Raw genomic sequence first — 13,993 nt, forward strand, 5'->3', positions numbered from 1 at the left:
AATTTACACAATAAGCCGGAAACCAATACTATCAACAAGAAATTTTCTGTTTGGACGTAAACACCATGAATCCTTATATAAATTTTATTTAGAATGACAAGAACTTAAAAGATAAAAGCATAGAGCTAACGGACGAAGGATAAGAGCTTATTTGATGAAAAAAAATCAAATGATAGGAGCAAACCAGGCGAAGAACCATTGGAGTAAAATTCAAATTTCTAAACATGAGCACCATTTATCAATTTAGGAATTCCCTTTTGTGTTATTTTATTTTATAATTCAATCACATCTTTGGGTATTATTATTGATATTATTTTCAAAAAGTTTGTTCTTATTAATACGGGATACACGCGCAATGCAGGTACTTTAAATGCCGCTTTGCATTTCATTGGCAATAATATCGTGTATTTCTCGTAAAATAGGCTATCGATATATTTTTATAGGCAGGAAACAAATTCTCTAAATCAGGTTGGTTATTCATAAATTTATCGTGCTACTTTTAAGAGGGAAAATGATGAGACTATATAAATTGTGTGAGCTTACGTCAAAGACATGGAGAAAAATTGTGCCCTCCAGTTGAACATATCATCCATGCACAGCTAATTCAAACAAATGATGGAACCCGTATAGAAAATCTAGCCAAATGACTCATCCCAGCAAACTTGGCAATGCTTAAACCAAGTGAAGGTGGTCTCTTCACTGCTTTCCCTCAGCTTTTAAATTTCAGCTTCAAATAAGAACTATGGGACGTATAAGAATATTGCACTGAACAAGAACCATTACACCCCATTCCAGTACACACCTCTACTAGATATGTTGACAGGTAATTGCCACAAACTGTGGCCAATACTAGTTACAGACTATTTTCAAGAAGAATAGATGTGCAATGACAAGTACAAAATTGTAATATAGCTCAAGGAGGTAAAATGGGACGACTTTCTGGATCATATACTCCAGCAATTAAAGCAACAAAAACCCAGAATAAAAGGACACCTAGCACAGCCTTTCTTAAGACCTGGTCACAGGTATAATTCGACGGAATTTCAGTCCGTTCACCTGAATTAGGTGATGTCAAATCCAGAGTATCGCTAATAGATTCTGTTGTCACCATTCCTTGATGTTCATAAATTCGAGCCTTACGCATCTCGCTAACGCTAAAGCTACCACATCCTGAGCATGTGCACTGCCCACCAAGATAAGACGGGAGTGTTTGCAAACACTCGGAAAGAACCTTTTGGTACATTTCTCCTTCAAATTTCAGTTTTTGCCGAGTGACTGGTTTGAAAACCTGTTTGTTTGCGCAAGAATAGTTACATTAGAGTTTCCAGAAAAGGAGTTCTATCATCTATGCAGATCAAGTTGGCCTGAGTTTCAATAGTGAAGCAGGAAAGTGAACAAAATAATAATTAGAGTGTAAAGCTTACTTGCACAAAGGTTTGTGCCACAACTCGAACAATAGGTGGAAGGCGTATAATGAATAAGCAGCCTAAACGGTTGGGGAAGTGATCTTGCAAAAGAGTAGAACAGGATCTAAGCATTTGCATGGGAAGTCTCAATGGAGATAGTCCTTCACAGTCTACCAAAACAGTAATTTGAGAATTTTGAGGGTCCACCAAATGAAGAACCCCATGCTCCACCTGAGATACTTCATAAAGAAAATATCCATTAGTTAATAATTTGCCTATTTAGAGAAATTTTTGACAAGACCTTAAATCAGTTTAACTATGATCTAGCTGAGTAGAGGAGCCAACATTTTAAGTTGATTGATTAAAAGCTGATCGGGGTAACTCCTACTTTTCCTGATTTTGTCATGATTTATTTATAGCAGAAGATTACCGTCATGAACTTCTTGGTTTAAGTTCTTACAATGGAACTTATTATTTTGACAAACACATGCTAAGTACGGCTACCCCCAGTCTTGAGCAGTAATAGATAAAAGGGAAAAGGTCCAACTTTACCCCTCTAGTTTCGAATATTGTTTACATCTAACCTCCGTTATACTATTCGGCCAAATTTACCCCTACCGTTATATTATTTGGACAAATTTACCCCTACCATTAGCAAACTTTTAAAAATTACCCCTCAGTTCGTCAGGCGACCCAAAATCTCCCAAATCATTTTAATTAAGTTACTTATTGTTCTTGTTGATTCACTATTTTCGAGATAGTTGGCATTTACATGCTTTCTTAATTGGAAAAAAAAAATAAGAGAAAGAAATATTAAAATAATACAACGGTTAGTAAACAAAGTATAGTAAATTGAAGAATCTAAATTAGGTAGCTTTTCTAAATTCCAAAAGTATTTACAATACCCCAACTTCAATGAATTCGTTGCACCAAAGGTCGGGAGATTTTGCAAGTATTAGTGATATAGAAGTTGAGGTTCTTTGGAGACTTTACATTGTCGAATTCAACTTTGCTTTAGTCAAATGCCTACGCATTGTGCACTCTTAAGTAAGTTGATCGAACTCTATACAAACCAGACAATAACAAAATATATTCGAATATACATGTATATACATAATGCGCAGTTGCTTATAATACACAAATAAATAGACCCACTGAATTCTACGGTGCGTATATGGTTGAAAAATAAATAATATTTTAAACCAATTCCAAACTCATTATCACAAGAAGAGAAGTGGGTGCAATGGTAATTAAAATATCCATAAATAATTTGTATAGTCTAGTACCTTTAGCATTCACATCAATAGTAATTTCTGAAAATAGTGGAGCAAGAAGAACAAGAAGTGATTTAAATAAAATAAAATTGGGAGATTTTGGATTATCTAATAGATCAAGGGGTAATTTCTAAAAGTTTACTGATGGTAGGGATGGCCGGATAGTATAACGGTAGGGTAAATTTGACCGGATAGTATAACGGAGGTTAAATTGTTTTGTTTCCAACTGAAGTAACTATGCAAAAGAAATGCGCATATTCAACAAACATAAACAGCTGACAGAGGAACATCAAAGGTATTCAACTGCTGAAAACAAAGTGACATTTTCCTTTTCTTAGGTTAAATAAAGGGAAATCAGAATGGAAACATCAAAATGTTACACATCTAACTAAAGTAAAAGAGGGAACCATTAAAATCTTAGTCAGATACTAACTGTACAAGTGGAAGAGCATACCTACTGCTTGAGCGAAACAAGGTCTGTCACGAGATGGCAAGCTGATGCATGCTAAGCCAAGACGGACAATGAGGCACGGCCGATGCTGCATATCAAATCCATGCCAAAAGACCATATTTGACCACACTTCTAGTTCTTGTCTGGAAAGAATTCTGTAAGTCTCCCTCCAGCGAATTGTCTTCTTCACTGAAGAAAGTAAGCGAGTAAAATCTCCATCTGCAGCCGTAAAAAATCGGTGGAGTTCCTCTTCACCAATTCTGCATAAATACTATTGTGTCATGTTCACTGCAAGAAGAGAAACCAATAAATTTGAAACATATCTATGTTCGGCAAATTTCTAGTGGCATGTATATGCACCGCTAGAGAAGTTTTTGAATGAAACAAAAGCATCAGGAGCTTTTGGATCAACCTGACAATTGAAGGGAATAAGAAAAGCTCATATGATATGAGGACAAAGAAGACGACAAGTAAAACTGCAGAATGAAACAAAATCATGATAGAACAGTAGTCAATAACTGTTCTTCGCAACAATTCAAGTACCTTGCGAGAGTAAAACAAAAGTTAAACTTCCATCGGGATTCGTTGTCTACACAACTACATCAAATTTCTACCTTTATTTGATTTTAATCAGAAAAAGATCGAAGTGTAAACTCTATGTCATGGTGGTTGGCATTTGGGATCAAGCTGAATGGACGAATCGCAAAGCATTTTCTGCACTATGAACTGTCAAAAAGATGTGTGCGCTACAGCTGCAGAAATAAAACATGTTTGGGCAACACGGGCTGAAACTAATATTCTAAAGCAAAGAAGTTAATGCCTGTCCAGATCCAAGTTATCTTTTCTTGAACTTACTGGAGGCCATAAAAACTAAGATCCAGAGTATGTACGAGTCAGAATTGGTGGCAGCAGAATCTTTTACTACAGCACAATTTTAGAACCCTTTCTAACAGTGTTGTTAAAAGCAACCGCATCTTCGCTTAAAAGGAGAAGCGATGCGAAGCGACGTATCTGGCACTTCTCTGATCTGAAGAGTATTAGGTACACAAAAGTGATGGCTTAACTAACGAAAGAAAGATGGAACCAGATACGCTTCCCCTGAAAAAGTGAGGAAGCAAACAAAGCGACAGAAGTGAGCGCTTCTCTTTATAACTGGGCTGCCAACGTTAATTAATTAAAAAAGCTCTCTTTGTTTTTAACTTCAAGATCATCAAGCTTGGTCCCAGGTATGTGATTACTTCTTCCTCCTCCTCCTCCTTCTTCTTTTTCTTTTTCTTTTTCTTTTTCTTTTTCTTTACTGTTTCAGTGTCCAAATAGCAGCAAAATGCTGGCGAAATTTTTATCCCCCTTCAGTTCTTTTTCTCATTCTCCTCTTCTTCTTCTTCTTCAATTTCTTTCACTGTTTCAGTGATAAATTGCAGCGAAATGCTGCCCATTTTTCGTTCCAGTTATACTGCCATTTTTTGGCATACTTACTGCCTTTTTTTCATATCATTTATTTTTAGTTGTCTATGCAGCATTTATTTTATTGTCATTCTCCTCTGCTTCTTCTTCTTCATTGTCTATGCAGTATTTATTTTAATATCTTTTTTTAAAATTCCGCTTCACTTAAAAAAAAGCGAGCACTTTGCTTATCGCTTTAAGCAAAAAAGGGCTTGTCGCTTTTCCTCGCTTCACGCTCTTCACAACAGTGCTTTCTAATAAGGATGTTAAAGAAGAGATTCCTAAATGTTCTTCAATTCTTGACTTCTTTGACACAGGGCTTATTCAACATAAAAGTGCCCATCTGTGATGACATCACGACAATAATGACATACCAGGTACAGTGAAAGTACATAGATAATGACAAGATGTGTGTTGTATCCATGTTTGATCAGTGATCAACCGATTTTTAGCATACAGGTTATTCAATGAAATGCTATCAAACATGAAGGTTAAAATATTTTGAGGTAGGTGTCATTTCAATGTCTATGCATTTGGCAACAAAACAAACAATGTGATCACAGGTTCAAGTAGGCTAGTATATCTTGGCAAAAGAACTGTGTCCAGTGAGAGAAAGATATTTCAGAAACAGTATACCGTAAACCATGCAGAAAGATCTACACACTAGTGAGAGAGCTACAGAAGGATCTACACACTAGGGAGAGAAAGCTGTTCAATCGTCTGTATGAAAGTTGATCTGAAGCAAACCTAACTCGCAAAAAAAAAAAAAAGGAGTATAGGTTGGACATCAAGAGAGACAAAGTAGTCACTCTTGGTTTTGATGCTTTATCACTAGAACCAGTATAGACAATCATGCTCAACGAATATCTAGAGAAGCTTGAACAGAAACACTCTCCATTTTCTGATATGTCTTTAGACATCTTTACAGTTAAACTGGTAGCCTCGACATTAATTAAGACAAGTTACGGAGTGGCAAAATTCTTGTACTTGCACATCCAACTCACAATATTCAAAAAAAGTTCTCTTGTAGTTTGGATTTGTCAAAAAGATACCTCTCTGGCAAACGAATTCCTTGCTTTTCCAGATCTTTGCAAAGCAGATACAACCAGCTTGCAGAACTTGTGGAAGACGAACTTGGAGAAACTTCATTGCCAACCCTGCAAAAGCATGGAAGTCGTATAACTCATCAACCACGAATTCAGTCTCAAAACCTTGCTCTGAGTTGGCTTAGATGTACAGGGATAAGTCCAACAATGGTTTACCGTTTAAGAAATAAATCCAGAAGCAACTGAAGAGGATGCAAGTAATTTTAGACATCACATGCTAAATCTCAAGTTACAGCCTAATGTTGGAATGAAGTTCTAGCACATTATATGAATACACCTAGTATATCATTAACATATGAGAGCTACCTTCTATTTCCAACATAAGAAAGCAAGAAAAAGATGGCCTCTATATATGTAATAGTTATCACAATGATTTCTATCGTGCTACAATTACAGTTCAGCATTTGTTTACTGGATTGGCCAGAGCCTGCTTCAGGTCTGATTATATCTTTTGCATGTATAGATTGAGACATAACCGGTGGTAATTGTTCATTACTTCATTACACTTAGAGCAGTATATCAAGGTTGTACCTTTCACTTGGGATAGATTGCTCAGACGAGAATTCTAGCTGAGATTCTGAATCAGAATGCACAACATTGGTGTCTGGGGAAACTTGAGTGATATCTGAGGTAGCATTATCGAATTCTGAATGATCAGAAAAAGCTGTAGCGATAGAGAGCACTAGCAGTGGCCGCGATAGCATCTAACCACAAAGACATACTGTAAGTCTGTAATTGTGCAACATCCAATGCATGATATCTCAAAGGCATACTTCTAGAGCATGTAACAATGACAGTCATATTCCCAAATTGAGCAAGAAAATCACAGACGCAAAACACATGAAATTGACAATATAAATTCTCAAGACTCTTTAAGTTACAAAGGATGCACAACTATAAGAAACCAAGTTAATTTCAGGATATGCTATTTATTCTGTTTTAATTAGGTAGCATATTTTCTTCTATAAATTAAATCAGATACCATATAGCGAAAGAAACTACACATAGATGTAGTCATTGGTTTGACGAGGTAGAGAGCTACAGAGGGCCAAATTGCAAAACTAAAAGTGTTCCGTAGGCTTCACATGAGCATAAGGACTTCCTCTTGATATCATTTTAAAAAAGGGAAAAATAAAAATAAATGAAAGCTTAGACAAGCCTGTGAGGCTACATAAAGATATTCCTCCTGCTTGCAGATAAGCTGTTATATAATAAATGCAGGTACGCCATATGCTCATGATCTGATTATATAAGCATTAAGTGGGGTTTGTAGTTCAATTTCACATGGAAGCGGATTGCTGTGCAATGGGTTCAAGGATTGAATAACAAGGGAAGAAGCCCTTGTTCGTGACATTGAACTTTCTAAGGAATAAAGGAAATAGAAAAATTGATTCTTAAAAACATAAAAGGGCCTCAAAGGGCATTTTTTAAGTGCTAAATTAGCATTCCAATTGGCTACTGTATTACGTCATATAAAGGCTACTGCTACCTGCAATATGCTACAGTTAACATTCCATTATAAAATACATCTATGCTTGGTTAGTCCTTGTTTTCCAGCAAATAAAACCTATACAATAGACCAACAAATATCTATAAAATAGTCCCGTTCATAAGAGGAATAATCGTGGATTTTAATTATAATTCAAAATTAATATGTTTTACCAGCATAAATCTGTATATACATATCTATTTTGTCTTAGGTTGTTTCTCCTTGACTTCGTGCATAATCCCACAAATGAAAAGCAGCACTAGACATGCCGCTTATATCAGGTATAAGGACCATATACTTCTTTTGAAGTTATGCAAAATCGATGCACCTATTGACGTTCAAGACAACATTTTCCAAAGCTGCTGGTCCTTAAGGCATAGACAAAAGTATATTTTTCAGAAAAATATGCCTGTGATTAATGATTGAATGCACCTAGAGGAGTTCACGAGACACAATATTAGCTCTTCTGAATTGGTTAACTGCATACAAACCTGCATGCCGTTAACCAGAACCCTAAAAGGACTCCACCTTTGCATCCACTTAAGTGGGGGGTAGCACACAACTTGCAGAGCTTGCAGGCCAGACCATACGAATGGACATTTGGACTGCGAGATCCTCCGCACAGTCTCCAAAGCAGCAACTTTAACCAGAAAGAAAACTAACTGATTGTCACTCCCCCTTCTCTGCTTCCCATATTTTATCAGATCTATCTGTCTTATATTTGCAAAAGACTTTGAGCCAGAAGCAGTGGAGTGCCATCTAGATTCATTTTTAGTAGTGACAGCAGCTGTCACCGCAGACTTTGACTCACTCCCAGGAGTGGGATTATAGAAGGAGTCTTCCATAAGCACTTGATGAGAGATGGCACACCAGCTGGAGGCCCAAATGCTAAATATTGGAAAATAACGTTGCTTAAACTTATTAAATAGAGCCCATCTGTTATCCAATGCAGCCCTGTAATGAAACACAAATGGATGACAAAGTTAGCCAAGAATATCACAGTGGTGAGAATTCTAAATCCATACCAAGATCACCAATACAACAGCTAATGTCCTACTAACAAGTAATTTATAAGTAATAACTACAGTGAACTTCCCTTTTGGTAAGCGTCAAAAGTGCATAAAATAGAAAGACCGCTGCAGTTCTGGTTTAAAGGTTTTCCGACAGTTTTGCTCAGCTCATAAAACTTTATGGAAATAGACCATCCTGTTAATGTAAAGGAAATTTTGCTAGTGCTTCATGTCCAATCAATCAACCGATAAAGCAACCAAACCTCAATCCAAACTAGTTGGGGTCACTTATATGAATCCTTTCTCTATATTTATTTTGTATGATGCAGGTGTCCCCACCTCAACTATTCCACCACGTACCTGCGACCTCCCAACAGCACAAGTACTATACCTGGGTAACCGTTCCCACCATATGAAATATGAATCCTCTCTATATTTGAGCTCAGTTCATACTAGTTCTAGCTGTTATGATCACAAACTCACAACTATTACTGCAATCCGGTTTCCAGCAGCTCACGGTTAAAGAGGCCCTCCACTTTCCGATAAATTACAATCTAATTGACAAAATCAAATGAAGGCAAAGACAATGTCCAAACATCATATTCACGTCACAGATTAATTCGTTAAATGAGAGATCAAAATCATTTCATTGGACACAGGGGTTAGAAGCAGAACAAATTATCGAGTATAATTGATTCGATCGCAATGCAGAATCATTACCTTTAAGACATAGGCAGAGAATTTCAATTTGTGGATTTTGACGATCTTTTAGAAGAAAATCAATTTTCCGCTTCTCCGTTCAGTTTACCTTTAGTTCATAAAATGGGGGAGACAAAAAAAAAGGAATAAAAAAACCGAGGAGCTTTTTCCGGTGTTTGACTAGTTTGATTCGCCTTTTGCTGTCGTTTTTGGGAGTAAATGGGACTAATAAAAAGACAATTGGAAAAAGGGACTGAAAGGTAGGTTACTGCCGTGATCGGAGTCCCAACCACGTGAAGTTCATTAACTCGTTATGGTTGGAGAGTTTGTGATTAGTTTGTGTCAAATTTGGTAAAATAATTAGCACCCTAAATTTATCACGAATAATTAGCAAATTTCTATAGAAGGAAGGGAGTGGTATGCCACCTGATCGCTCCAAAAGAATTTCATATTAGTATTGGTATCATACTGATATTTCATGTTAAAAAGCTATATAATCAAAGCGTGGCACCTTGAGTACCGAAGTAATGGTAGGTGTCATGGTCCAATTGCTTCCTGCCAGGCCCAAGATCAACCTATTTTCTTTTCTTTCTTCCCTCTTTTCCAGATTTTTCTTTTCTTCTCTCTCTTAATTTTTTAATTTTTTATTTTCATTTTTGTATTCTGTCTATACAGTTTTATTTTTATTAGTTATTTAAATTATAAAATTATATTTATTTATATTTTCCTTTTCTAAATCTCGAATTTTGAAATTTCAATATATTTTAATCATTTTTCTTTTGATTTAGTTAATGTTATTTTTTTCTTGAAGGACCAAAGATTTTTAGTTTGGTTATCACGTGTGTATTTATGTACCAAAAAGTCTTATAAAGTGAATCGAATTAACTAAAAAATGGACCGAACCAAATCGAACCGGACCGAGTTAATTCAAAATTGAGCGAACTAGCCAATTGTAGACCCTAATTCGACCTCCTTGACTAGAGGTAAGTTTATATTAAAGACAGTGGCATCCGTAATCATCAAATCCTGGATCCGCCGCTGGTTACAGCCTTAAACTATTTGTGGTCTTAATTATCCCCCTCAACTAGGCCTTTTGAGAGTCATTACCTCCTTGGACGCTGATGTGGCAAATTCTGTAGGTGCACTCACCTGCCACGTAGATTTTTCTGAATATGTGGCATTTTTTTGAAAAATAAAATATGTTTTTACCTTTTTAAGTATATTACTTTTTTAGATAATTTTTTTCGAATACAATTTATAATAAAACTTGGATAGAACTACATTATTTAAGCTACATTTTTTTTATTTGGCTAAAAATAATAAAGTTTTAGTTAAATTTTTTTTTGAAATTGACCTGAAAATAAAAATTTATGCAATTGAAATAAATAGTTAAGCCATCTAAAAATTTATAAAAATACATAGTTTGAAATTAATTATTTGGCTATAATTTTTTATATAGCTCTAAATTATGGTGCTATATATATATATATTATAAAATATATATATATATAGTTGAAATAAATACACAGTTGAAATATATATAAATTTTTAAAGATTTTACCTAAAAAAAGTAACAATACACAGTTGAAATAAATAGTCATTGTATCAAAAGAAGAAATAAAAAGAATATACAATTGCAAAAAATAACTTACTCTATGGATACATTTTTAGAGCAATAAAAAAAGGGCAGCCCGGTGCACTAAGCTCCCGCTATGCGCGGGGTTCGGAGAAGGGCCGAACAACAAGGGCCTATCGTACGCAGTCTTACCCTGCATTTCTGCAATAAGTATTTTTAAGAGCAATACGTATGTTAGAAATAATAAGTTATTTCTTGCAATTGTTCACTCTTTTTATTTTTTATTTTGATGCAATGACTATTTATTTAAACTGTGTATTTTTACCTTTTAAGATAAAATATGTAAAAAGTATATTTTTAGAGCACCATAAATTAGAGCTATATAAAAAATTATAGCCAAAATAATTAATTTCAAATTATGTATTTTTATAACTTTTTAGATGTCTTGACTATTTATTTCAATTGTATAAATCTTTATTTTAGGTCAAATTCAAAAAAAGATTAACTAAAACTTTATTATTTTTAGCCAAATAAAATTTTTTAGCCTAAATAATGTAGTTCTATCCAAGTTTTATTATAAATATTATTCGAAAAAAATTATCTAAAAAGGTAAAAATATATTTTATTTTTCAAAAAAAATGCCACATATACAGGAAAAATCCATGTGGCAGGCAAGTACATCCACACAATTTGCCACATCAGCATCCAGGGGGTAATGGCTCTCAAAAGGCCTAGTTGAGGGGGGTTATTAATACCGCGAATAGTTTAAGCCTGTAACTAATAATTCGCGACAAGTTTAGTGGGGTGATAAGGTATTTTGCTTATCAAATTTTACAGCTTGTTTGGATGCTTGTTACACCGTATCTATACATTTGTATGTTATCCCAAAATAATATTTGTTTTAATTATTTAGTTAAAATTGATTATATTATATTATTAAATTTAATATTTCGAAATAATGAAAAGTCTTATTTTTCGAAACAACCAATTTGCTGAGGTTGGATTGTTTTCTATTTTACTTTCTAATTATGCCCTAACTTATAACTTTAAAATTATATTTTACCATTTACCTTCTTCTTCTTTTTTTTTAACTCCAAATCTCCTACCTTTAACCTACTTTGTCTTTGTTCCTTTTTTTCTTCTGCTGCTTACTATTCCCAACTCTAACGTCATAGGTAGTAAGAATAGGTTTTGCCTACTTTTTGTTTCGTTTTTCTCCTACTTTGATTTTTGTGTACCCTAAAATCCGACTAATAATTAAATTTATATTGATGTCTTAAAGATATGTGATTTAGTCAAATACCAACTGTCACGCCTCCTTTTTACCTATACCCCGGAAGAAGGGGTATAAGGGAGTTTTTTCGAATTTATGTGACAATCAAAACGGGATCATTTATTTATTAAATTCAGAGTCGCCATTTGGGATGATTTATGGTGTCCCAAGTCACCGGTTTGGAATCCCGAATCGAGGAAAGATTGACTCTGTATTACAGTCCGCGAACACAGAAATCCGTGTAAAAAATTTTGTTAACTCGGGAGAAGGTATTAGGCATTTCCGGATTCCGTGGTTCTAGCACGGTCGCTCAACTGTTATAATTGGCTTATTATCTAATTTACTACATGTTTTAAACCTATTGTGCATTTTATTCCTTTTGCCGCTTTTAATTATTTTCTGGAACGAGGTACGATTGTCGTACACTTGTTGTTTTGGTACACATTGCAAACCGCGTCACATGAAATGCACCCGCGATTTACAACATGTTTATTTTATTACTATTAGAAGTTGTGGTCGAGTCACATGAAATGTGCACCCAATTTGGAAATTATGTATCACAACTATGTCACGGGAACCGTACTCGTAGCTATGATGATTTATTATAGCACGCCTAAAGCAAACTACAGATGTTCATATTTAAAATTAATTCGAAGATCAAAGTAAGGCTACTAATTATAGATATGCATGGGGTAGATAGACCATTGAGTAAGCACTCCTTATTAAGAAATTAAAACTTAATGCTTTGTTGACTAGCTATTTATAAAGTAGTATTATTAATTGGGCATGTCATCAGTTCTTAATTACATGAAAACATCTAGAGATGGAATAAGGACAAATAATCCTAGTCATTTAGGCCAAGCAAATTTAGTTCTACTCCATAAAAAACTGTTTCTAAACTATTTATTTCGTAATTTGTAAGACTTTAATGGAGAAACACGACAATTAAGTAGCTAGAAAATATTACCATAAGAACTTGTTATACTAAAAAATGTATATCTGATTAGGTAGGATTTGCTGAAATTCATTTTGAAAAAGCAGTGGAAGCTGACCAAATCTTGGAAAAGGTTGCTTTATCCACAATCCCAATTCTCTAATCAATCTCACTGTCCATTACTTCAATGTGCTACTACTTTAATTCAACATAACTACTTTGTTTTCATTATTCAAAGTTCTAGGACAGATTTATACGACATAGTTCAAAGGAAAAAAAATAAAATAAACAAGGAAACCAACCAAGATTAAATGGATCAATGTAGATTCAAACTTATCAAAATAGAGTGTAAAGCTACTGATCAATAAAGAATGAAAATAGATGAACCTTTACTGCTGCATATTCCTCGACGACGAAGAAAATTTCCAAAGCAGCAAAACTAAAAGTGAGTTGTTAACCCAAACCTCGAACCGGATAAACTCTAACGGGATACCTCACCGACAAAACGGTTACCTCACGGACTTTGTTGCTGTAGAGAGCAACAGGTTGAAGAGAAGGCTTGAAAGTAATAAAAAGTGGAGCTGCTGAAGAGCTAAAATGGGAGCTTGAAATCTTGTGACCACTCAATTGGGAAGTTACAAAGCTCAACTCAGAACTCAGTTTTAACTTTGGTAAAGGAGCCCTTTTTGTCACTGAAAATGTCCTGTGACTACTCACCACTGATCCTCTCGGCTTATACCTACCACCATTGTTGCCATTTTTGGTTCCAATTCCTTAAAGTTTTCTTTTTGCTTCAGAAATGAAGAGTGGATAACAAAGTGTATTCTGGGTTGCGCTGAAGGTGCTTTTCTCTTAGCTAGGTAATGCTGTATTTTGTCCCGGGCCCGGGCCTTAGTGGGCCTAACGGGCCGGGCCTCGTGGTCCCGGGCTCTGGCGGTCCCGGGCCTGGCGGTCCCGGTCTTCGTGGGCCTAATGGGTGGAACCGGCCCGTGACGGGCCTAAGCCCACATGGTCCTGTGCTTAACGGGCCGGGCTCGTGGGCTTCGCGGGCCTAGCGGGCTTTTTTTTTTTTTTTTTAGACAATTTCTTGTAGTATCATGGCTATATTAAAAATATATATGTAGTATATATGTATATCTAATTATTAAAGTGCTTGATGAAAAAGAAAATAACAAAACAATAGTAAAACACTAAATTGTCATGCATAAATATCACTTCTTGAAGTATATATATTGTATCTTATGTATATATATTCTCTTATATATTTTCTTTTAGTATATATATTGTATCTTATGTATATATGTTCGCATAATATATTTTCTTGTAGTATAT

The 13,993-nt window shown here is 35.0% G+C and overlaps 1 protein-coding gene across 3 annotated transcripts; it reads right to left on the reverse strand.

Moving 5' to 3' along the window:
• Window positions 1-745: 745 nt before the first annotated feature.
• Window positions 746-9,080, reverse strand: LOC104210363 (sec14 cytosolic factor-like). 3 transcript variants are annotated; one of them, XM_009759256.2, is made up of 7 exons: window positions 8,900-9,077; window positions 7,661-8,123; window positions 6,212-6,384; window positions 5,627-5,731; window positions 3,135-3,391; window positions 1,425-1,645; window positions 746-1,288 (listed from the first exon to the last, which is right to left on the reverse strand). In XM_009759256.2, exons 2-7 carry the CDS (start codon window positions 8,012-8,014, stop codon window positions 914-916), a joined length of 1,485 nt encoding a protein of 494 aa, XP_009757558.1. In that variant the 5' UTR covers window positions 8,015-8,123; window positions 8,900-9,077; the 3' UTR covers window positions 746-913. The 3 variants fall into 3 exon arrangements, with proteins under 3 accessions (XP_009757558.1, XP_070003606.1, XP_070003607.1); XM_070147505.1 differs by lacking the exon at window positions 7,661-8,123 and having other exon boundaries at window positions 8,900-9,080; XM_070147506.1 differs by lacking the exon at window positions 8,900-9,077 and having other exon boundaries at window positions 7,661-8,150.
• Between the last annotated feature and the right edge of the window lie 4,913 nt (window positions 9,081-13,993).

This window comes from Nicotiana sylvestris, chromosome 6, assembly GCF_000393655.2.
Source record: "Nicotiana sylvestris chromosome 6, ASM39365v2, whole genome shotgun sequence".
In the NCBI taxonomy this organism is placed as follows: Eukaryota; Viridiplantae; Streptophyta; class Magnoliopsida; order Solanales; family Solanaceae; genus Nicotiana; species Nicotiana sylvestris.